General features: G+C 42.1%; 1 protein-coding gene across 1 annotated transcript in view; it reads left to right on the forward strand.

Annotated features, from left to right (window-relative positions):
- The window catches only part of ABCC4 (ATP binding cassette subfamily C member 4), a 247,301-nt gene extending 227,825 nt beyond the window's left edge, over positions 1–19,476 (forward strand). The window contains exons 30-31 of the mRNA XM_035003178.1: positions 5,310–5,444; positions 16,914–19,476. Of these exons, the coding sequence (XP_034859069.1) occupies positions 5,310–5,444; positions 16,914–17,021 (243 nt within the window). The 3' untranslated portion in view covers positions 17,022–19,476. The remainder of the gene's footprint in view (positions 1–5,309; positions 5,445–16,913) is intronic.
- The last annotated feature ends 3,806 nt before the right edge of the window (positions 19,477–23,282 follow it).

The raw sequence follows: 23,282 nt of genomic DNA on the forward strand, positions 1-23,282 counted from the left end.
AAATCCTCTTTCTCCTAATACTCACCACTATCTCTGCGTTAAAGACGGCTTCTTCCCTGTAGTTGGAGGATTAGCTGGTTACTCGGGACCTGTCTTCTCTTCAGCCAGTGGTACAGCTTTTTCCTCCCGTCCCCGCATCCCCTAAGTCTTGACAGCATCCCCAGACTCCCCCGCCGGCAGCTGGAGCAAAGGAGACATCCTCAGACCTGCCTCGCTGCCTGGGTTCAGCATTTTTACTGGCAGGAGTTAGGGGCTTCTGCAGAATAAAAGCCGGGGCTGAGAAGCCCAGAGTCTACCTCTTACAGGCCATGTTATGGTTTTATGGTCTTTATCTTTCTTCCTAAACTCCAACTTCTTCTGAGTAGAGTTTTTCCCAGAGAAATCAAACCCAGACACTGTTGTAACGTACCCACCTGGAAAAGCACAAAAGCACCTCAGAGCTACCTGGAGTTTTATTGAAATGCTATTTTTCACTTCCTGGAACTGCGCTTCAGTAAGCCTGCATACGTGGCCACAGTTAGAACATTTCGGAAGAGAACAGCTCCTTCAAAACACCAAGAGGTTTCATTCCGGTTTTCAGAGGGAAAAATAACCACTGTGAAGGTTGAAAGCACAATCCGGGAGAAGAAATACTTGCAATAGCAGGAATTTGGGGGGAGTAGCTCCAGCGGTCACTGTGACCTAGCCTTCAGCTTCCCCAGGTGACAATGGTGGACCATTTCAAGACCTAAGAAAGGATTCTGAGTAATACTCCCCACAGTATCTTATCACAGAGAAAATCCCAGGCATCCATCTTACCAGAGAGGGACCCGAGTTCCAAGGCTGGATAACTGCCCCTCTGCCTCTTTGTCCCTGGGCCACCAAAAGCAGATGTCTGAAACTCCGACCTCCCCACTCTGCTTGCTGCTAAGTGGGCTCTCCCTCTGTTGCTTGTTGCCATACTGACAGCTGTCCCAGGCGTCTCTCTGCTGTTGTCAGGTCTCTCGTCCACCCTGTCCTGTACCCCCTCCCGCCCCGCCTCTCCCTGCAGCCACCCCATATCACTGATGGCATTCGCCATTTAAAAATGGATTCGATTATTTTGCAATGGGTCCATTTAATTTTTATATCTAGGACAGCTACCTGGAATATCTGCAGATACTTGGGCCTGATAAGCACGTCTTCACTGAGTTTATGTAACTGACTGGCTTGTCCAACATAATGTATTTTCCCTTAACCTGCTAGAGAGCGCGAGTGATTGGAGGCTGGCGTTCCTGGAGAGATGTTGGCGCCGTGGGGTTGCTCTCACACCAGCTGGAACGTGTGGTCGCGTTTGTCATTTAACTCGGGCTATAGGAGAGTTGGGGGCACCGCGGGAGATCACGGGAGCCTTTTCTTCCAGATAGAAGAGATGTTAACAATAAAAACTCAAAATTCTACCTGTTTTTCTGTACATAAAGAAAATCTGGAGTTGCTTTATGTTTACTTATTCTGAAAGATCTGGACTTTTTGCTCAAACCAGTAAAGGTAAAGGCAAAGTGGGTACAGTTCTGTGCCTGGACTTTTTTCAGTCTGCACCCCAAGGGGGCTCTGTAGCCGCTGGTGTGATCTCGGTGGCTCTGCACTCTTGTTTCTGCCAATGTCCCTCCTCTCTGACTGCACCTTCTCTCCTTTCTCTTCTCCGATACATGAGATAAATGAGTTTCAAGCCTCCGTCCTCAGCCCTGGTCTGTCTGTCCCTCAGGTGTCTCTCCCTCTTGCCCACTCAGCAACCTCAGGTATGTGGCCCTCTGAGTCTCTACCCCCGGTCTTGTCCTCCCTGGATCCCACCGCCCGATTCCCAGTGGCAGCCACACTCACTCCCCTTGAGTCCTTTCAACTGCACCACTGGGCAGTCACGCCATCATGCCCCAAATTCCGTTTCCTTTGTATTTAACTTGGAACCAGTATGCACTCTGCACCTGCTTCTCATCATGTACGATGCCACGGCTGGGAGATGCAACAGCAGAACGGGAAACCATGGCATCCTGCCCTTAAGGAGTTGACAGGCTCATCTCTGGACCTCTTGGCTCATGTTCTCTGTGTCTGGAGTGGCCACTCTCCACCCCCCAGCCCCACTGCTGTGTGTTCAAGCCTACCCATTCTTTCAGGCTCGGTTTGGTACGCTTTCTCCATCTTGAAGCTCGTCCTCAGAACCTGTGGCCAGAAGTCATGTCTTCTGCTGCTCAGATCCCCTTTGTTGTGCTTTTTTTTCTTGCCTTATAGACATTTGAGGACTTCTCTCTCTCTCAGTACAGACTCCAGAAAGTCAGGGGTTGTGACTTACATATCTTTTGCCTCCTGCACAGCATCTCTCATGATGGCGTGAACACAGTTAAGTAGGCAATAAATGTTTGCTGAATAAATTCAGGAATTAATGAAAGTTTACTTATTTTCCTCAAATGTGTTTTTGCCTTGTGTTACTTACGCTTAATTAATCTTAAAAGTTTAATAAAATTGGTTTTCTTTTTCTGCGAGTATCTACTAGGCACACAGTAAATAATATGAGCCCTGAGTATAATAAAAATGCAGTGGAAAGTGGACAGGGGGAAATGTTTACGTTTATAGGCATATTTTCTTAAATTATACAAAGTTAATATATGATACTATCCATATGTAAAGGTATCTTAGAAAATTGAATGTTAACAGTCTCATCTCCCTTATTTTGCTTCTGATCATAAATAATCAAAGTGTCTTTCTCTGGGAACTCACATGGAGAGGAAAGAATAGGGATTCAGCCCTGGGTTTGAATACCACCTCTGCTATCTACTTGATTCTGTAGCCTGAGCCAAATTACTTAACACATCTGCACCTCAGTCTTCATCTCTGGCTGTGAGTTTCTGGACGGAGTGTGTCTTGCTCATCTTTGAATTTCCTGTTCCTAGTATAGTGCTTTTGGTATTAGGTACCAGTATTTCCTGGATGGATAGATGGGAGAGTGGAAGGTAAGAAGGAAAGAATGATAAATGGATTGATGGATGGATGGATGGAAGGAAGGAAAGGAATTATTACCTTGTCTACCTTGAGAATTAACAGTGATATCTATAAAGCATGTGAAACAATGAGTGTTCAATCCACAGCTATTTTTATTCCTTTTCAAATTCAAAAGACCGCTATTTTAGTTATGGGGTGATTTTTTTTTTTAATCTTAAGGTAGTCATTCTTTGTTACATTGCATTTATATTTAGTACTTATAAGACTCAAAGTATTTTGACCAAAATAATCTTTTGATCATTTATATTGTTAATCCTGTTGCTTTTTGGGGCGCCTGGGTGGCTCAGTTGGTTAAGCGACTGCCTTCGGCTCAGGTCATGATCCTGGAGTCCCGGGATCGAGTCCCACATCGGGCTCCTTGCTCAGCGGGGGGTCTGCTTCTCCCTCTGCCCTCTTCCCTCTCGTGCTCTCTGTCTCTCATTCTCTCTCTCTCTCTCAAATAAATAAATAAAATCTTTAAAAAAAAAATCCTGTTGCTTTTTGAAAGCATTAATTTTTTTCTGGCTCTGCCTTTTCAGATACTGGTCAGTTCTGAGAACTAAGTCATCTCAGTGGTATTTGTGTGTTTTCAGACAGTATGAGAGAAGATGGAAAAATTTACTATTCACTCAAATGTGAATAAAGTAGGAAGCTGGACAAGGACAAAATATCAGTAATACTTTCATTCCATTAAAAATTAGGTGAAGTCTTTATAGTCGGAGAACTCATTTTCCACTAACTCTGAACTGGTGATTTTTTTAAAAAGTTGTTGCTTTTGCAGAATATAAAGTTCTTCATTGTATGAAGTAATTTGATTCACTTATTTACTTAGTCTTTAAGCATGAGAGAAACCTGTATTTTACAATTGCTTTTTTTTTTTTCTTCTTCTTCAACATCAGGAGGAATGGTTATGCTCTATAATGCTATGCTTAAGTAAAATTACACATTCGGGGCATCTAAATTGGCATGCCAAATTATAGGACATTTTAATTATTATGTGGATGTGACAGATTCAATTATTCTTGAACTCCTTTGAGAAAGCTGCCCTTAGCAGTGATTCACAGTAGTAAACAAAAGATTAACAGGAAAATGCCCTTTATGAGACTTAATGTTTCCGATTAAATACCACGGGACGGAATTAACTGCAGTCCCTAGATGTGGACAAACAGCCTGCGTCCTGCTTGGAGTTCCCGCGTATCCCCTTAAGATAAATTTACTCTAAAGACCACCTAAATGAAGAACTAAGTACCACTTAAAGAACTGTTTTCCTAGGTACGTCATTTGGGCCAATTGTTTCAGCCTCTTTCTTCCCTCCTGAACCATTAACCAGAGCTACTGATAAGTAGAAATGTAGAGTTAAGAGCCCCTTCCTCTCCCTTTCAATTTCCAATTAGTGGGCATATTAAGGAGCAATAAAATGGCTGAAAGGCAGGCAGCCGAAGAAAGAGAGAAAAGGAAGCAGGGGAGATAATTGTGAAAACAGATATTCAGATCTTCTGCAATTGAGATTGGGCTGCCCCCGTGGACTGTGCAGGCCACGATCGCTGGAATTTGGAGCTCAGTTTCTTAATTACTTCTTTAGTCTTATCCAAAGAGAAAATTGGATTTCTAGAGATTTCTTCTGTGCAGAGCAATTATGCTAAAGCTGCTTAGGTAGCAGCTCTTTTAGCCAATCTTTCACTCCCAGAATAATAAGCGCCAACCAAAGCCAACTTCAAGATGCACCTTAATCTCGCCGACGGGGTTATTTTGTCCCCTCTTACCGGCTGACATATTCCAGGACCCTGAAGAAATTCCAGAAGCATTGACTTCTTTTCCAGATACTGCTCAGATTCTGTCAAGCCAGCTCGGCTATTAATTTGCTTTCGGGTCACTGCCATCTGGTCTGGATGACATCACCCTACTTTTTAGGTAAACCGACTTTGATTTTCTTAAATCAAGAAATTTCCCAAGTCTGGATGTATGTATAAATAGCCCTCAAAGCTTGGAGTCTGAGAGCTAAAAGCACTAACTAATAACAACCCAAAATGCCTTTGGCAGAATATAAAACGCCACAGGACTGCTGAGTGCCCATAATCATAGTCTAAAACTTTCATTTTCTTCCTTTCCTATAACATTATAATAATAAAAGGTCGGGCTAGGCCTTTGTCTGCCTAGTAAAACAGGGTAATCAAACCATTTAAACACCAGCCAGGCCTACCACCCAAATGGATTCTCTCTATTCTCCTTCTCCTGCCCCTTTCCGAAATATTATCTGAGTTATAATATGTTACTGCAAAACATTGTGTGCTAATGGGTTTCTTTCTGCTGATTAACAGGTTTTGGATTCAGGAAGACTGAAAGAATATGATGAACCCTATGTTTTGCTGCAGAACGAAGAGAGCCTGTTTTACAAGATGGTGCAGCAACTGGGCAAGGCAGAAGCTGCTGCCCTCACCGAAACAGCAAAGCAGGTGAGCCCGCCACAGGGACTGGTAATTAAAGTTCATCTCGGCCATTCACTCCTCACAATCTGGCACCGGGGGTGCTCTAACAAGCACCCTGTGCCCTTTTCAATTATAAGCCTTCGGAGACAACGCTTCATGACTGGGTCTTAACAACACGTCCCAGGTTGAAGTCAGGTCTGCTGAGAATCGGCAGACTCGGTGGGGCGGGGGAGCCACAGGTGTGCATGCTTACCTGTGCCGGCACGTGGGGATGCTCTGCGCACCGTGGCTTGCTCAGGTGTGCGGGCACCTGTGCCTAATTGCAGAGAGCGCCCAGATTCTAAAGAGATTGCCCACGTTCGGTTCTGTGGGTACAGATTCTCCTGTGGCACAGGAGGTTCGCATTTTGCGGACCCGTTACATTTTATTCCAATGGGTGCTCACCTTTGAGATGCAGATGTGGTCAAGGCACATCCCGCTCCAGGAAATTTTGAAGAGTTTGGGAAAAAAGATTGTGGGATATTTTCTGTCTGGTCTAGAAAGATCCAGCAGGGGAATGTGTAGGTTGCTTTTCTGTTTCATAATTTGTCAAGAAAACTACATGATACTGACCCTTCTTCCTGCCCAGGTTTCTCCCTGATTCTTGGTTGTTTGGAATTAGGCCTAGTTAGCACCTTGTGCTTCCTCTGCCTTCTAGATGATGAAATCGCCGTTGGGACGATCAAGAATCTATACTATCTCAATGCTATAGTCTGAGTGGTGCTTGAAGGTTTACAAAGCATTTTCACAGAGATGATGTGTGTGAAAGTACCAAGCACCGTATATGGTGAGAAAAAGGTGCTCGGTGAATAACATTCGGATTATCTGGTATCTTCCCAATAACAGTAATGGAGTATCTCATTGTACAGGTGTGATGTGAGAACTGAGGGCTGCTTTCAGGGACTTAAGCTAATGTCCGACATCACCTGTAACTCTTTCTGATACAAGGTAGGAGTTAGATTGATGGAAGGATGGAGGGAAGAAAGGAAACTCACGTGTTCTTGCCGTTTGAGATGCATGGCTGGGGTGGAATGGCGCCAGCAGTCTTTTGAGGCTCCTCATCAGAACTCTTTATCTCTGGGCATTATAATTACGGGTACGTTTTTCTTTTCATCCTCTTTTTGCATTTCCCAGATTTTCACTCTAAGAAAAAATTATTGTGTAATATCTTAAGTATCTGGAGGAAATCTGTCCTAGTATCTAAGGGTACTTGTGTATGAGAGATTAGAAACACAGCCTGAATTCTCTTCTGTCCCTGCTTCTCATCTCATCCCTCCTTAGAAATGAAGAGCTGGGGGCGCCTGGGTGGCTCAGTTGGGTTAAGCGACTGCCTTCGGCTCAGGTCATGATCCCGGAGTCCCGGAATCGAGTCCCGCATCGGGCTCCCTGCTCGGCGGGGAGTCTGCTTCTCCCTCTCCCACTCCCCATTTGTGTTCCCTCTCTCGCTGTGTCTTTCTCTGTCAAATAAATAAATAAAATCTTTAAAAAAAAAAAAAAGAAATGAAGAGCTGTACTTCCATTGTTCGTAGGGGATTTCTTTGAATTCTGCTTCCGTCCTCAAAAACTGTTCAGTAAATGTGTATATGTGTGCACAGTATTATGCTGGGAACTCACACGTCAGATATGTTCCTTAGTCATCCCCAGTATAACGCCAAGAGTTGAGAAGAGCAGAGATACTCCGTATATATGCTGAGCCATTTGGAGGAGCAGGATAGGGCTTGGACATCATGTGCCATGCCCTACGCTGTGGTAGAGCTTCTCTTGTCTTGGTGCTGGTTTAAGAGGCTGAGACTTTGAGAGGGGAAGGAAATTGCTCAGAGTCACATAGCTGGCCAAATAATTGGCGGATTCAGATTCAAACCGAGGGTCAGGGACGAGGAAATCTGCATCCTGTACATACAATGTAAAGACTTACATTGAATGTGAACATAGAGAAGGTACACTTGGAGCCCTGTGTTGCTTTCGTGTCTGAAATTCCCAGTGCTTTCATCTGCTCAATGTCTCCCAGTCAGTCCCTGGGGATCCCCTGTATCATCTCATAAAACAGCCAGGAATCTCATAAACCCCTTTGTTCTTTGACCTCAGGCATTTCACATCAAACAGATGGGTCCCCACCTACGTGTCAAAACCTCCATTTTAAGAATGTGTTATTGTATATTATCAAGACGTTGAGTAATGAGAAATAAATCTCAGATAGTTCCAGATAACATAAGATAGTATATAGCTCAACACCCTCATTTTACGAATGAGGGAACTAAGGCCCCTTAGAAGGAAGGTGGCCCTAACTTACGTTAACTCTAGTTTGCAGCAGACGCAGAATTAGAAATCTGTTCTTTTAACATGTTTTGATGCAAGTGTAAGGTACGAACAGAAATGTTCATAGGTCACAGAGTTAGAAATCTTGTGGTTCCTGGTCCATTAATCTTGCACCTCAGTTAACAATATCAATGGTGTTACATTTGGGTAGATCTTTGTGTGTGTAACTTGCTCTATTATGTTTTTTAAATTTAAATTCAATTAACATATAGTGTATCACCCACTTACCCCATCCCCCCATCCCCCTCCCCTCCAGCAAAGCTCAGTTTCTTTCCTGTGGTTAAGAGTCTCCCTCTCTGATTTTGTCTTGTTTTATTTTTCCCTCCCTTCCCCTATGATGTTCTGTTTTGTGTCTTAAATTCCACGTATGAGTGAGATCATATGATAATTGTCTTTCTCTGATTGACTTATTTCACATAGCGTAATACCCTCTAGTTCCATCCATGTCGTTGCAGATGGCAAGATTTCTTTTTTTTTTTTGATGGCTGAGTAATAGTCCATTATGTGTGTGTGTGTGTGTGTGTGTGTGTATACACACCACATCTTCTTTATTCATCAGTCGATGGACATCTGGGCTCTTTCACAGTTTGGCTATTGTGGAAATTGCTGCTATAAACATCGGGGTGTGGGTGCCCCTTGGGATCACTACATTTGTATCTTTGGGGTATTGCTGGGTCGTAGGGTAGCTCTTTTCACCTTTGGGGAACCTCCATACTGTTTTCCAGAGTGGCTGTACCAGCTTGCATTCGCATATTTGGGTCGTTCTTTATCATTTATCTTACACAGTTCTCACGTGTATGATTTCACTTAATCCTCATGGCCGTTCTTTCTTATCCCAGTTCATGGATGAGGAGAGCGGATCAAGGACTCACCTAAGGTCACAGAGCTGGTCAGTGGAGAGCAGAAGGCGAATTGCCGGCTGAGGCTGAGAGCTGCCCCAGTCCATGTGTTAAGTTTCAAAACCCTGCTCCTTATCTTAATCTTATGAGGTGTCCAAGGTGAGGCCAGGTTCTCATAATGGCATAACATCCCTGTGGGATTTCAATCCTGCCGCTGGCTCAGGTCCCCTCTCTGGAAAGACGTAAGGAAAAACATGCCCCAGTTCTCACCCCAGTTGAGTATCTTCTTGACATTACTTCTGCATACGCTTGGTCCTCTTAGAACAGGCTATCAGATTGTCAGCTTTTTAAATGTGTGAGCATCAAATATCAATGCATCACTGAGAATGGTAACAGTAGGAAGATTAGCGTTAAGTCAACAAGCTTTCCACTCCTAAGAGACTGGAATTCATTCCTTTGGAAAGAAAACCCAGCATCTAGGAAAATGTACTTCCAAGTCATGTTTTCTTGACCACGTGGTTGTTTTTTTCTGAAAATGTTGGTGTAGGCAAGCTTAATTACTCTCTGACCCTCATAGATGATCCATGAAATAGTAGAGAAAGTACTTTTTAGGTTCATAAAGCTGAAATGTGCATTAGGTGTCTTAAAGCAACAGAAATGTATTTCTCACAGTTCTGGAAGCTGGAATTTTGACATCAAGGTGTCGGTGGGGTTGGTCTCCTCTGAAACATCTCTCGTTGGCTTGTAGATAGGCCATGGTCTTTCCTCTGTGTGTGCCTGTGTCCTAATCACCCCTCATATGGGTCAGAATAGATTAGGACCCACCCATATGACCTCATTTTAACTTAACTGACCCTATCTCCACATACAGTCACATTCTGAGGTATTGAGGGGTTAGGACTTCAACATACACCTTTTGAGGGGACACAGTTCGGCCCATAACCAAGGGTGAATACCTGTCATTCATTCTCTTCCATAATGAAGCAGACCTAATTGAGGTTGTTTGGAGTTCCTTTGTTCCCAGTGTGTAACAGGTGCCATTTTATCTATTCATGAAATCACCAGATACAGCCCCAAAGTTAGGAAATCCTGATCTCTTGCGCCCTATGAGCCTGGGCCAGTTGGAGTAGGTGGAAGAAGCGCTTAGCAGTCCTATGGTCCTTTATGTGTCCTGAGGTCTCTGCACCTCGGGGTCCTTATTTGTCCTGCTGGGGTTATAGCATTTCCCCTCTTCGTTGTGCTCTTACTACAAGGATCAGATGAGATGGTGTATATACTCACCTGCTTTGAAGAATACAGATCATTTTAAAAATAGAAGAGTTTTATCTCTAAACGATCAGAAGGGGATTGGTTTCTTAAAGACTGTCGATGGAACCCTTACCTCCCTATGATAACAAAAGAAGTACCCAAAGTTCTTCTAGGTAGCTTTAGAGACTCTTCGATGATTAAAATTTATTTTTTTATTTTTTTATTTTTTTTTAAGATTTATTTATTTATTTGAGAGAGCGAGAATGAGAGAGAGAGAGAGTACATGAGAGGGGGGAGGGTTAGAGGGAGAAGCAGGCTCCTCGCCGAGCAGGGAGCCCGATGCGGGACTCGATCCAGGGACTCCAGGATCATGACCTGAGCCGAAGGCAGTCGCTTAACCGACTGAGCCACCCAGGCGCCCAAAATTTATTTTTAATAAGTTTTTTTTTCAACAGATGATACAGGCTAATGCTACAAATTCACAAACTTCGCTGTTTTTTAAAATAGTTGTTCTAGTTTATAAATAAAATGTAAGTCATCCGCCCACTCCTGTCGTGACTCGGCTCCTCCCTCAGGATGGAGCCCTGGCACCCCTTATGACCGTTCTGCTGATCCAGTCCGTGTGTGAGCACGAGCTTGTGCTACACAGCCTTTCTGTGTTTTAAGTACCGGTGACAGCCATGTTTTGCTTTTTTCACTTACTATCTCAGATTATATCAATGCATATAGTTATCTCATTCTTTTTATTTTTAAAAAGATTTTATTTATTTATTTGACAGAGAGCTAGAGAACACAGGTAGGTAGAGCGGCAGGCAGAGGGGGAGGGAGAAGCAGGCTGTCTGCTGAGCTGGGAGCCCAACGTGGGGCTCAATCCCAGGACCCTGGGGTCATCACCTGAGCCGAAAGCAGCCCCTTAACCCACTGAGCCACCCAGGCGCCCCATCTCATTCTTTTTAAAGGCTGCGTACTATTTATGCTTTCTCCACTCCCTTTGCCCCATTTTTCCTTCTAATTACATTGTTTTCTGTTTTATTCCCCCAGAGGATGCGCTCTCAGATTTACTTCACTGATTCTTGTATTCTGTGTTACGATTTATCAATTTCTGCTTGTATATCCATTAATTCCTTCCTTCTATGGTTTATTTTATTGTGGCTTCTTGACTGCATTTGTTTTCATTCTTTCTTCATTAATACATATATTTTAAGGCGGTGAACTTTTCTCTGAATACTGTTCTAGCTGTATGCGATAGGTTCTGATATGTAGTGCTTTTGCCATAGTTAAGTTTTATATATAAATCTACAATTTGGGTTTTAATTTTCTCTTTGGTCCAAGAATTATTTGAGAAAGAGGTCTTTAAAACTTCCTGGTGATGGGGGTTTGTTTTTTCTGTTTTCTATTTTACTCCTCAATGTTGATTTTCATTGCCTTGTGATCACAAAGTTGTCTGTGCTGTTTCCACCCAAAACCAGTGTTTAGTAATAACTTTTTTTGTGTTCTAGTGTTTAGGCAATTTCGGTGAATGTTCTTTGGATGTGTAAAAAGATGGACTGTTGTCTGTTTAAGGTATAGCATTTAATAACTTTTAATTAGATTCACTTTGTTAATTGTATTATTTAGGTCTTCTCTATCCTTATTTGGTCCATTTGATGAGATTTAGGAGGTCACATTATGTTAGTCTCATATTGTAAAAAGATTTTCACTTTCTAGTTCTTGTCATTTTTTGGTAATTACCAAAATGTTTTGGTAATTTTGATGCTATGGTATTTTAGTCCACAGATATTCATGACTTGGGTTTTTGCTATGAATTATATTTTCTACTATTTTAAAGTGCTCTTTTTTCTTAGATTCATATAATGCACCTGGCCCTGAATGCAAGCTGGTTCAAAATTGCAGTTGAGTCCCTTGCTTTTCACTTTGTTTTCATTTGCCTGGTATGTCTTTGTCTTTTAGTATCAGATTATAAATATATCTCCTGCAAATGGCATGTGGCTCAGTTTAGCTCTGAGATTTAATCTTAGTCCTCCCCCCTCCTTTTTAACAGATGAATTTAGTCCATTTACGTTTGTTGAGATTATAGGTATATTTTATCTTATGTTATGCTTTCAGCTTTTAGTGTTCTTTTTTTAAACTTTTTAATTAGGATGTATTTCTTTTTTAGTGTTTGTTTTTTGTTTAATTTTTGAGTGATCTCCACCCAACACGGGGCTGGAATGCATGGCCCTGAGATCAAGAGTTGCACACTCTATACTGATGGAGCCAGCCAAGGCACCTCTATTTTTTTTTCTTTGCTCATTGTTTTATGTATGTACTTTTCACTTCTTCTAGGAACACTTTATTATTACTGATTCCCCATTGTAAACAATGACAACATCTCTTCCCTCTCTGTGCTCCCACCAGATTTTAGTTGTTTAAATAGCTTTCCTTCTACTATTTACCTTCCAATCTTTAAAAATACTTAAACCCCTGTTATTTTACTTACTTACTTGTTTTAAATGCTACTTTCTCCATCTCTTAGTTGGCTAAAATCTGTCCTCTAGCACATTGTCTTTCAGACTTTGGGCTGTGATCCATTCATGGGGCTGTGAAATCTATTTAGTCAGTCGTGACCAGCGTGTCTTAAGATAGGAGACACAAAAGAATGGAATGGGAAAAAAAAGAACAGTGTATCTTTCATAGTAATAGTAAATATTTCTTGGAAGTCCTTTCAATAGAGATGTCGATCTCTACGGAGTTTCAGTGTAATATGAAAAGTACTTACTATTGTGGGTGACAGTAAAAATAAAAGGTTGGAAAACAGGGCTCTGTACCATCTTAAAGGAGGGTTCATTGGAGTTAGAATCCCTGACTTTACCACATGTATGAAGGATTTGCTGCATCTCTAATTTTAATGTTCTGGTTATAAAATTCTTGGGTCACACTTTCTTTCACTTAGTATGCTGTAAACTTTGCCCTGACATTGTTTATTCATACGGAGAAGTCCAAGGCCAAGTTAGAAGTAACTCGATCTTCTTTCCTGGATGCCTGAAGGACTCTTTCTTTATTTTGAAGGCACTTAGTTTTTCCTAGGGTATTCTGTACTCTTCTGGTCCCTAGCTTTAAGTCTTTTATTTCTGGAGGTTACCTGAACTATAGCTTTGAAGTTTTTTGTTTTTGTTTTTGGTTGGTTGGTTGGTTTTTGATTGGAGTCTCCTCTTTTCAAATATCTGTCATGTATATGTTATCTGTCCTTCGTGTTATAAAGCTATTTTCTCCTTGATCCTTTTAATTCTTTATAAATTTCTAATTATGCTTGTTTTTCAATCCTGTCCTCCATATCTCATCCTGTTTTTTCCAGCAGTGGCTAAGTCACTTTGTGCTGCATCCATACAGCTGTCATTTCCGTGATGCTTTCGTAGTCTCCTTCACTTCACTTTTGGCCCCAGTCAACTCCTGGTTCATCGTTTTGTGTCGCTGTGCCGTATTTCCAAACTCACGGATTTCTGTTGTCCACAGGTTGATTGTTCTACATTTTCTTTGAATGTATTGCATTATATATTTTTTATAATATTCATCTCTTTGGTGAGTATTTTTTTGCCATATGTTTATCTTGTTCCTTTTCCTCACTTTTTTTGGTGTCTTTTACAGATCGTGTACTACTTTATTGTTGTTGTTGTTGTTGTTGTTATTCCTACTACTCACCTCTGAATTGAGTTTTTCCTGGACCATATGTTTAGGGTAGCGGTGGCTTGGGCATTATTTCAGGCTAAAGGGAATTCTCTCCTTAACATAGAAGCTCCTTATGACCCAGATAGAGAATGTGTGTGTGTGTGTGTGTGTGTGTGTGTGTGTGTGTGTAAGCAAGAGAGAGAAATTGAAAATGCATGTTCATTTAGCCTGTCATCCTCCCTAGCCTGCAGAGATGGGCGGTTACTTGCATTTCAGTTTTTCTCTTCTCCGAGGGCCTCCTCAATGCGTGTGCTTCAGGCAGAGATGGTGATTCTGGTCAGTTCCTCATTGACACGCCTTAGAATCTGCCAGTTAGTTGGACACCTGTACTCTCCCCTGATTGCTGAGATCTCCCATAGCTATCTCTGCCCTGGCTTACTCCAGCCCCAATGGATCCAGTTGCATATGGCAGCCCATGTGGATAGCTTGCCATTTGGGATTTCCGAGGACTCCAGATCTTATTGGAGATGGGCTTCTTTTGCATCTCGCAGCACCCTTGCTGCCTGGGGTGATTTCTGAGAGGATAAGGGGAGGGGAAGTCCATTTCCATTATCGTAAAAGCAGAGGTCTTCTCGGACTCTCTCGTACTCTTTAACCTTGCCGACACACCTGCCATTGTGTACACCAGAGTCAGACCTGCTGTAGAGACGAGTTGGAGAGTTCCTGGAACGGAGCTAGGCCCATGCAGTGTAGTGAGAATGATCGGACAGGGTCTGGAGCCAGAATTCAACTTATTGAACCAATGCCTTCTGAAGGCAATGTCAATAAAAGCTCCGTTGCTGGCCTTCATCCACGCATGGGCAGCTTTAATAAAAGCTCTGTTGCTTTTAGTGAGATTTGATTCTGTGATGGTTGCTTTATTGACATGCTAGAGTCACATACTCAGCTTGGTTTCAGCCTACATGAGAGGGACTGTAATGAACCAAACCCAAGAGAAGGAGAGGGAAAGGGACAAGAAACCCAATACTCACTGGTCTTACCGTCCTCTTGTCCTGATCTCGAACTTTTATGGCATCGTTTCCTTGGTTCTTCACAACTGTTTTGAGCTGGCATTACTGTTGTCCCTTTTGACAAATGGAGAAACTGAGGCAGAAGAAACTACGTAATGGGTCAGCCAGCAGTCAGTGAGCGGCAGCTCTGCAACTTGGGTCCTCTTTTCCTGCGTCCCCGGTGACCATGTTCCCTGAATTGGTGGTGCCTCAGCTCCAGCCTGGGCGTTCTGTAAAGATAAAGTCAGAAGAGCCCCAGTGGGGCCTCCCCGCTGTTTAGTTTTCCTCACTCAAGTGGGGTGATGCTGCTCCTTTCCACGGGCCAGGGGGCCCCTTCTCAGAGCGGCCTCGTAATCACACCCGCCACTTGCCGGGGCGTGTCTTTCATCCGCAGTTTGTAGCTGGTCATTAGTCCCCGTGAGGTAAGTCACTGTCTCACTTTGCAGGTGAGGAAGCCCGGACGGAGAGGGGTTGAGCGATTTTTTTCCAGGGTCAGCAGTGAGGCCCGGGGAAAGAGAGTGGCCGTGGGCCTCCCCATCCTGGGCTCAGCCTGCCGCCCGGGCACCCTTCACCCAGCTGCCTTCATTCATAACCCGCGGCGGGCAGAGGATGTTTCCCTCTCACTTCTCGTATTGGAGTGTATTCCCAAACACGCCAACACAGGAGGAAATGAAGGGTCCATTCAGGGATTTAATAACACACGGAAGCTCAGTATTTAGTTTCAAGTTTTTCAGACCACGAAGCTAAGACCATTTCAATGAAGCATTGATAATAAGGACATTTTCTCTGTAAAAAATTACATTGAGCGGGTCATGGGGAAAGACATCGATCGGCTTATTCGGGAGAGGACTATCAAACAGTAGAAAATAAAGATGTATTTTTATCTTATTGGCTGATTTTAGTTTCAACAAGAAGTAGCTATTTTTGAGGACATAAATATATAACCATACAAAATACGGCCAGCTTTAAATTTACAAAAAAATAATTTAAAAATTACCCCCCCAAAGGTATTATTTTTAAATACTTGCATTATAATGGAAAAAGCCTCAGATGTCACCCAATGCGGTCCAAACATTCTTGGAGAAGTCCTTATTTTTCTCCTTAAATGACATTTTAATATATAATATTTCAAATGTAATGTTATTTTTGGAGTAGCAAGTATGCAAGCGACAAGAGAAAAAGTACACTTAATCTGCAGGTAGGTGTCCCAGCAATTTTCTTTTTTGTATGTGCAGCCCATTATCCCCCATGATAACTTTGTTGACAGCACCCACAAATATATTCGGAGCCAGGTTTTGTAAGATAGATCCAGAATCGTATGACTAAGAGACCCAGCTCATGACACGTGTCAACCTTCAGATAGATGGTACATTTTCTGTTTTAAAGACTCAAACAAAACTTTTCACATTCTTCTTTGGGGGAAAAAAAATTACATTTGAAGTCCTTTTTCACCCAAACACATTTTGAGATAAGAGCTCACAAGTCTTGACATTATTTCATTTTGTTATGCGCATCTGTCAAGGAACTGAGATAGGATACAGCTACTAAAAACTGATGATTGTGGAACAGAGAAACTTGACAGCATTTCATTCCCTTTATGTTCTGATTATACATTTATCAGAAAACGTGTATCTCTTCTAGTTCAGCTAGAAATTGGTAGAATTCAAGAACTCAAAGGCTTGGCAAAGAACTGTCCTATTATTTGGTATCATCTTACATTTTAGAGAAGTTGCTTGGTTGAGTCATTGTTAAAGCTTTTGCTTCTCTTTTCATTATTGTGGCCCACTATCCACAGATCCCATTTCTATAGGCCCTGTAACTGCTTTGCCGCACAAATTAAACGCTGGGATATTTCATACGTATACGCCAGCGTTTCAATGCTTGTCAATCAGAGTTTATAAAATATAGGGATTACAACCTGATATTAACATCCAAATCTATTGTGCTCATTTTATGTGTGAAAATGAGAAACCCTCGTACAGACGCTAGAATCCCCGGCCTCTTTGTCACCCTGTTTTTAATTTATCTCCAGGTTTTGAGTCAGTAAAATGATTTTGCTTTATCAATTTAATGTAGTGATAAAACTTATCTGTGAATCAGAATGATCAGAAGCCAAGTGCAGCTACAGGTTGTTTGGCATTAAGCCCAGCCCCGCTGAGGGATGTAATAGGGCTGCTTCCTTCACAGAAGGGAACACCCCCGTTGTTTTAATCATACCTCCACTAGCAATGTGCTGTCCTTCACGTGAAGACATGGACGTAGACATGCATCGCCTGGGCGAGGTGGACTTGAAAACTTTTAAATATGTTCTTTTTATACCTCTTTTTCTTCTTCTTCTTCTTCTTTTTTTTTTTTTACAGATATACTTCAAAAGGAATTATCCAGCTATTACTCACAGTGACCATGTGGTTATGAATGCTTCCAACGGACAGCCCTCAGCCTTTACTATTTTTGAGACAGCGCTGTGATCCTACCACAACATCGAGTCTATCCCAAAGACATTTTTCTAAAATAGTTTTTGTACTGTGTAACTATATATTGTACTTTTTTTTTACACTAGCACAAAATATTTTACACATACAAGATGTTTGGATTTTTTCCTCCAACTTCACTCAGTGATTTCAAGCTCTAGCCGAATGATGTAATATTTTTTATTTATATGTTATAGTATTTTGTTTTCCTTATCCAAATCACAGGTGCAGGACACCGTAAAAGCTGTTAACCAGGTTTGGTGCCTTAAAGAGATGTCAGAGCCAAACCTCATTTTGTTAGGTTTAAGACCAAGTTGTCACAGACCTTTTTTTTTACAGCCCTCACAAATTACATATTACTTTCCAGTGATATCAGGGATTCTGTTTACTTGAAGTGTGTGAAGTTGCCATTTTGTCTGGCCACTTCCTTAACGTAACGAGGATCCATTATTTCTTCCCAAAGACCTCTGGTTGAAATCGTACAGATACAACTAATAGGAAAAACCAAAAATACACTTTAAGTGACATTATAGTGACCAAAAAAAGGATATATGCTTAGCACACAGGAGGGCAGTATTTAATTACATGTTCTGAAAGACCAGGAAGACAAAATAATGCTTTCGCAACACTGGAGCCCGCGTGGGTGATTTGATCATGAAGGGCACAAGTGTGATCATCGGTCATCTAGATGTGCACAACTCCAGCATGAGGACCATCGCAGTCTGAGGACTCAGCATGGTGACATTTTCAGAAAAGGCCCAGCCACTTAATTCCGGACCGTGGAGCAGTAGTCTTACTTGGATTTCTGTTCCGCCAGCTAACCGGCTGTTGACTGTAATAAGCCTTTTTGGTTTAGCCTTTCTTGAAATCCCTTCTACGCTGCACGTGTAGGTTCTCCTGACTTGGTGAGAAAAACCAAAGCTCTTTGCCAACAGTGGCGCACCCAGGGGGCTCCCTTCTATGAACCTGCCCAGGTTATTTTCCTTCTGACCACTAATAGCACTTTGTTTGGGTCTTTCTGATGAGTGGATCAGCAAACCAGGCCTCCCCAGGCCTGCTGCACTTGATTTGAACCGTGGGTCTTCAGTTTTTCTGGATGGTGGCTATGGCGTGTTAGTTCAAATTGCTAAAGGTTTTTAGGTTGTGGTTTTAAGTGGACTCTCGTGACCTCGAGGATAAGGTGTAACCACCCTCAAGTTGTGCATATATTAATCGATAATGCCCTCCTACAGCAGATTTTTGGACTCTTCAGAGAGAGACGTTTTATAACATCAAGCCTTAAAAAGCACATACAGCAAACTACACAAGACACACTGAGTGTAGTCGCAGTTTGACTCTTCATATTTAGAAATAATATGGTGAATGTTTAGCTCAGTAAGCCAGTGAGTTGTTCTGTAGTCATGGATAGTATTTCAGGAGACTAAAATGACGATGATGATAATGAGGTTTGTTAAAACAGTGGGAATACTGGACAAGTGTCTGTGTTTATTTGGTCTTTAGAGGTTAAAGGCAGTTTAAAAAAAAGGCATGTTTCTATTTTATTTCTATTTTAATGTCATAGCATTTTTTCTTTAATGAAACAAAATTCATTTGAAATAAATGACAGTTTTCACCTCCATTCCGAGGTCTGTGTTTTGTTCTGAGAGGGATGACTGACTCATGTCCTTGCTGTTGAAAGCCAACGAGTTTTCCAGAGATCAGAAAATATCTTCATTGTCAACTGGTTCTCTTGGCTAACTAGACGTACCAAATATTCTAAGTAGCTAGGTGGGTTTCAGACAGGTTGAAACAGCTGCTATTGAATCCAGCCTGGTTGCTCCCCTTCCAGGAAGGGAGAGCGTAGTAGCTTATGCCCTAGGCTTGAACAAGTATCAAGTTGTTGAGGGTGTTTTTTTTTTTTTTGAAAGGCGACTTTGCCCTGAACTAACAGGGAACGTTTATTGTTTCTCCACTGAAACACTGTAGAACGTTGGTTCTCAAAGTGGGGTCCCGGCACTGGCAGCATCAGCCTCACCTGGGAACTTTTTGGAAATGCAAATTCTTGTGTCTTTTCCCAGATCTACTGAATCAGAAACTGGTGGTGTGGACCGGTAATCTGTGTCTTAATAAGCCCTTAGGGTGATTCTGATGCAGGCTAACGTTGGAGACCCAGTACCATAGAACATAAAGAACTAAGAGCTCATTAAGAAAAACACAGAAAGCCCAGTTAGAGAAATGGACTAGAGACTTGAATAGGCACCTCACAAAAGAGAATATCCAAGCGACCAATAACTGGAAAAGTGCTCACTCTTATTAGTTACCAGGGAAATACAATGAGATAGCACTGAACGCCCACTAGCATGGCTAAAATTAAAAAAAATACCCATCAAGTGCCGCCAGAGCAATGGGAACTCTCCCGCAATACCGTGTGTCTAAAGAAAGGATGTATCAAATAAACAACTTTGGAAAACACTGACGGCATTTACTCAAGCTGCACACCTTGTGATCTGTTAATTCTTTTTTTTTTTTTTTAAAGATTTTATTTATTTATTTGACAGAGACACAGCGAGAGAGGGAACACAAGCAGGGGAAGTGGGAGAGGGAGAAGCAGGCTTCCCGCGGAGCAGGGAGCCCGATGCGGGGCTCGATCCCAGGACCTGGAATCATGACCTGAGCCGAAGGCAGACACTTAACGACCGAGCCACCCAGGCGCCCCTGTTAATTCTACTCCAGATGTATACACACGTGCTGCAAGAGATGGGTTTGAAGATGTTCCTAGAAACATAATTCCTAGTATCCCCAAACTGGAAATAATCCAAAAGCTCATCAACAGAAGGACAATACACTGATGAGATAAAATACTGCACACCAATGGAAGCTCTTAAACCACGACACAGGTGAATCTCAAAAACTTAAGTCTGCCCCCAAAGGATGTTTATAACTCCATTTTTATGACTACGTTCCAGCATAGTTGAAACTATAGTGTTCAAAGTCATGACACTTGCTTCACTTTGGGGAGGTGGAGGTGTGGGTAATTGGGGGAAATAAAAAGGGAGTTTCTAAGATATTTAAGTTTTTTGTTTTTGTTTTGGTTTTTGGTTTTGACTGGGCGGTGGTTAGATCAGTATTGTGTTCCTTTATTTTCCACACTTTTCTGTTGCATGGGCCTTTCCGCAATTCAGGAAAAAAAAGTTCTCAGCCTTGGTTTTCTTTTAGAATCTCATTTAAATCCAGTGACTAGCCTGCATCTGGGAAGTTACTTGTGCTGAGTTCTTAAAATACAAACTTCTGGAAGCCTTGACATCTGACCCACAGCTAATGGCCTCATTTGAAGCTCTTGGTACAGGAGAGGTCCAGATCTGTATTTTCTGTGGCCAATTAATAAGATAAATTCCACTTCTCTAATTTCAGGAGAAATAAAAAGGAACTATAAGATCTTTCTGGATTCTTAACAACCACTTTAATGAGGTACATGGACGTACAAAAAACTACATATTTAATGTGTACAACTTGATGAGTTTGGAGATCAGTATGTGCTCCTAAAATCATCACCACAATCTATACCATAAACTAACCCATCACCTCCAAAAGTTTCCTCCTAACACCGTAATTGGTTGCTGCCTTGTGAAAAAATAATTTAAGTCAATTCAGTGCAGTGAATTAGACTTGTTAAGTATTGTGGTAATTTGGTTAGTCAGTGGTTAACTTATCAGCTGATTACTTTGTTCCTGTGTGAACTGAAGAAAATCTATGCTTTTCTTACAGAGGGTTTGGCCAGAGAGTACCTGAGTATTTGCTTCCTACCTAATTCTGAAAAGTTTAATAATCGTTAGAATCCTATGCCTTGAAATGTGTTAAATATTAGCACCTGAATGTGAAGTCACTTTCCACAATTCTGTTTTGGAGTGTTTTCAAGATACATTTTTACTCTAGAAAACTTAAGACATTCCTGGCCACCACCTCTCAAGAAAAAAAAAAAGTTTGTAATTCCTCTAATGTAGTTCAGGAAATGGTTGACTTCTATTTTGACCAAAAAGAAAGACATCTTTCACTTAGAATGAAGAAAACTAAGAAAGTTCAAATTAAAACAAAAATCCTAAAAGCCATGTTAATGGTTAACTCTGTTTAGTGATCAACTGAGTGAATTCTCAAAAGATCTTTTATTGAAAATTGAGCATGTCAATAAAAGGAAATTATATTCTTCATCAGAAAGTTATAAACTACATCATTCCCCAAGTACAGGCTGAAAGATAGTCATAGGTTTCCTTAAGAATTGCAATAAATTAATGGATTTGCTTCCAAAAAAATTGCTTCCATTTTAATGGGCATGTTGATCCTTATCAAATTACTTTTTTTAAGATTTATTTTTTTTAGAGTGTGAGCACGTGGTGGGGGGTGGTTGGGCAGGGGGTAAGAGGGGCAGAGGAAGAGGAAGAGAAAATCTCAAGCAGACTCCCCACTGAGCATGGTGCTCATAGAGGAGAGCGTCCATATAGGGGACATAAGACTCTAGGGTCTGCCCAGTTTTCATCCCTTCTAGGAAGCCATCTTGGGATCAGCTTTATCCCAGGATGCTCCTATGTATTTCTATAATACCCGACCAATCCATTTGTTAAACTGAACCATACTTGGTTTGGTGTCCTTTTGTTGCCATCTTGAAATACTTAATTTTTAAACAAAGGGCCCTGCTTTTTCATCTTACACTGGGCCCTGTAAGTTCTGTAGCCTACCCTAACTAGAAGTATGTGTAGGTGACCTGTTTCCTCACTCAACCAAGAGCTTCTAAAGACTTGAGCTGTGCCCTCTTTGTTTTTTAATTGCATCTTATAACACAGCGTCCCATAGGGGGTACTCAATAAATGTTTGCTGAAATGAATAATGACAGAACAAATCTTCCTTTTTTTTTTTTTTAAGATTTTATTTATTTGAGAGTGCGAGCAGGGGGAAGGAACAGAGGGAGAGGGACAAGCAGATTCCATGCTGAGTGCAGAGCCCAACGCAGGGCTTGATCCCACGACCCTGAGATCATGATAGTTGAAACCAAGAGTCGGACGCTTAACCAACTGAGCCACCCAGGCTCCCCGGAAGAAATCTTCCTTCTAAACTTTATAATTCTGACATTTTAAGAGGTAGTCTGGGATAATAGAAAGCCCTGGTTTGGAGTCAGTCCCATAGATCTGCATGCCAGTTCCTTCTCTGGCACTCGCTAGCAAAATGGGTGACCAAAGAATGTGCTGTCCAAAGTGGGACATTTCTGACCGAAAGGAAAGCATTAACCAGCCAAGGTGTCAGGGCAACAAACTAGCACCATCCTCAACAAAAACAGGATATAGTCACCCTCTAAGCCACGTAGCCTTCCATCCATGCTTGGGTTTCTCAATATCTCTGAACCTCAGCTGCTTCATCTGTAAAGTGAATATATTTCCTGCCCTTGCATAGTTGCTTTGGTTGGGATAATCACTGGGCCAAGAGCACCCAAAGAAACAGGATTGGATCGTTGACCTTGGATGAGAAGAGGGTCCCCATCTTCCACCAAGAGAAGAGAGCAAGATGGGTGTGGATGCAGGTGGGTTTGTAGACCATACAAGGTATATTTGAGGAGCTCCTCATCTGATGGCCTACGCCAAACTGTTCTTACTTCACCTAGAGTTAAAAGGAAACAAGCACAAGCTCTGGGGACAGTCTTCCAGGTTCAAATACTGGCCCTTCTGTGCATTTCCTGTCTAGCTGTGGACAGGAGACCAATTGTGGGATCTTATGGTCAGGAAGCGCACTATGCTTCAATCCTTTGTAAGATTGAGATCGGGATGGCACTTTGCTCAGAGGGCTCTTGCAAAGATTAAATGTGACTGTGACACAGTGTATGGTCTGTGGACTAGCGCCAGTCCATGAACTATTTGTAACTAGGAAGTTCAAGAAAACTAGAAACACTTCAGCCATTTGACATTGCCATGGCATCCAAACTCTGGACTGGTGGAATCTTGTCCAACAGGCTAGAGACCAATTTGAGTATGGACCTTGGGTGGTGAGGATAATGTGGCCTGAGCTACCCTCTAGCCGTAAGCAGTAGAATCTGTGTTAGTTTGCAATGGACTGAAAATTTTAAATAATTAAATCGGGGCGCCTGGGTGGTTCAGTCGGTTAAGCATCTGCCTTCAGCTCAGGTCATGATCCCAGTGTCCTGGGATGGATTGAGCCCCATGTCCAGCTCCCTGCTCGGCAGGGAGTCTGCTTCTCCCTCTGCCTCTCTCCACCCCACCCCCAGCTTGTGCTCTCTCT

This window comes from Mirounga leonina, unplaced genomic scaffold, assembly GCF_011800145.1.
Source record: "Mirounga leonina isolate KUSES-001 unplaced genomic scaffold, KU_Mleo_1.0 Mir_127, whole genome shotgun sequence".
NCBI classification, from domain to species: Eukaryota; Metazoa; Chordata; class Mammalia; order Carnivora; family Phocidae; genus Mirounga; species Mirounga leonina.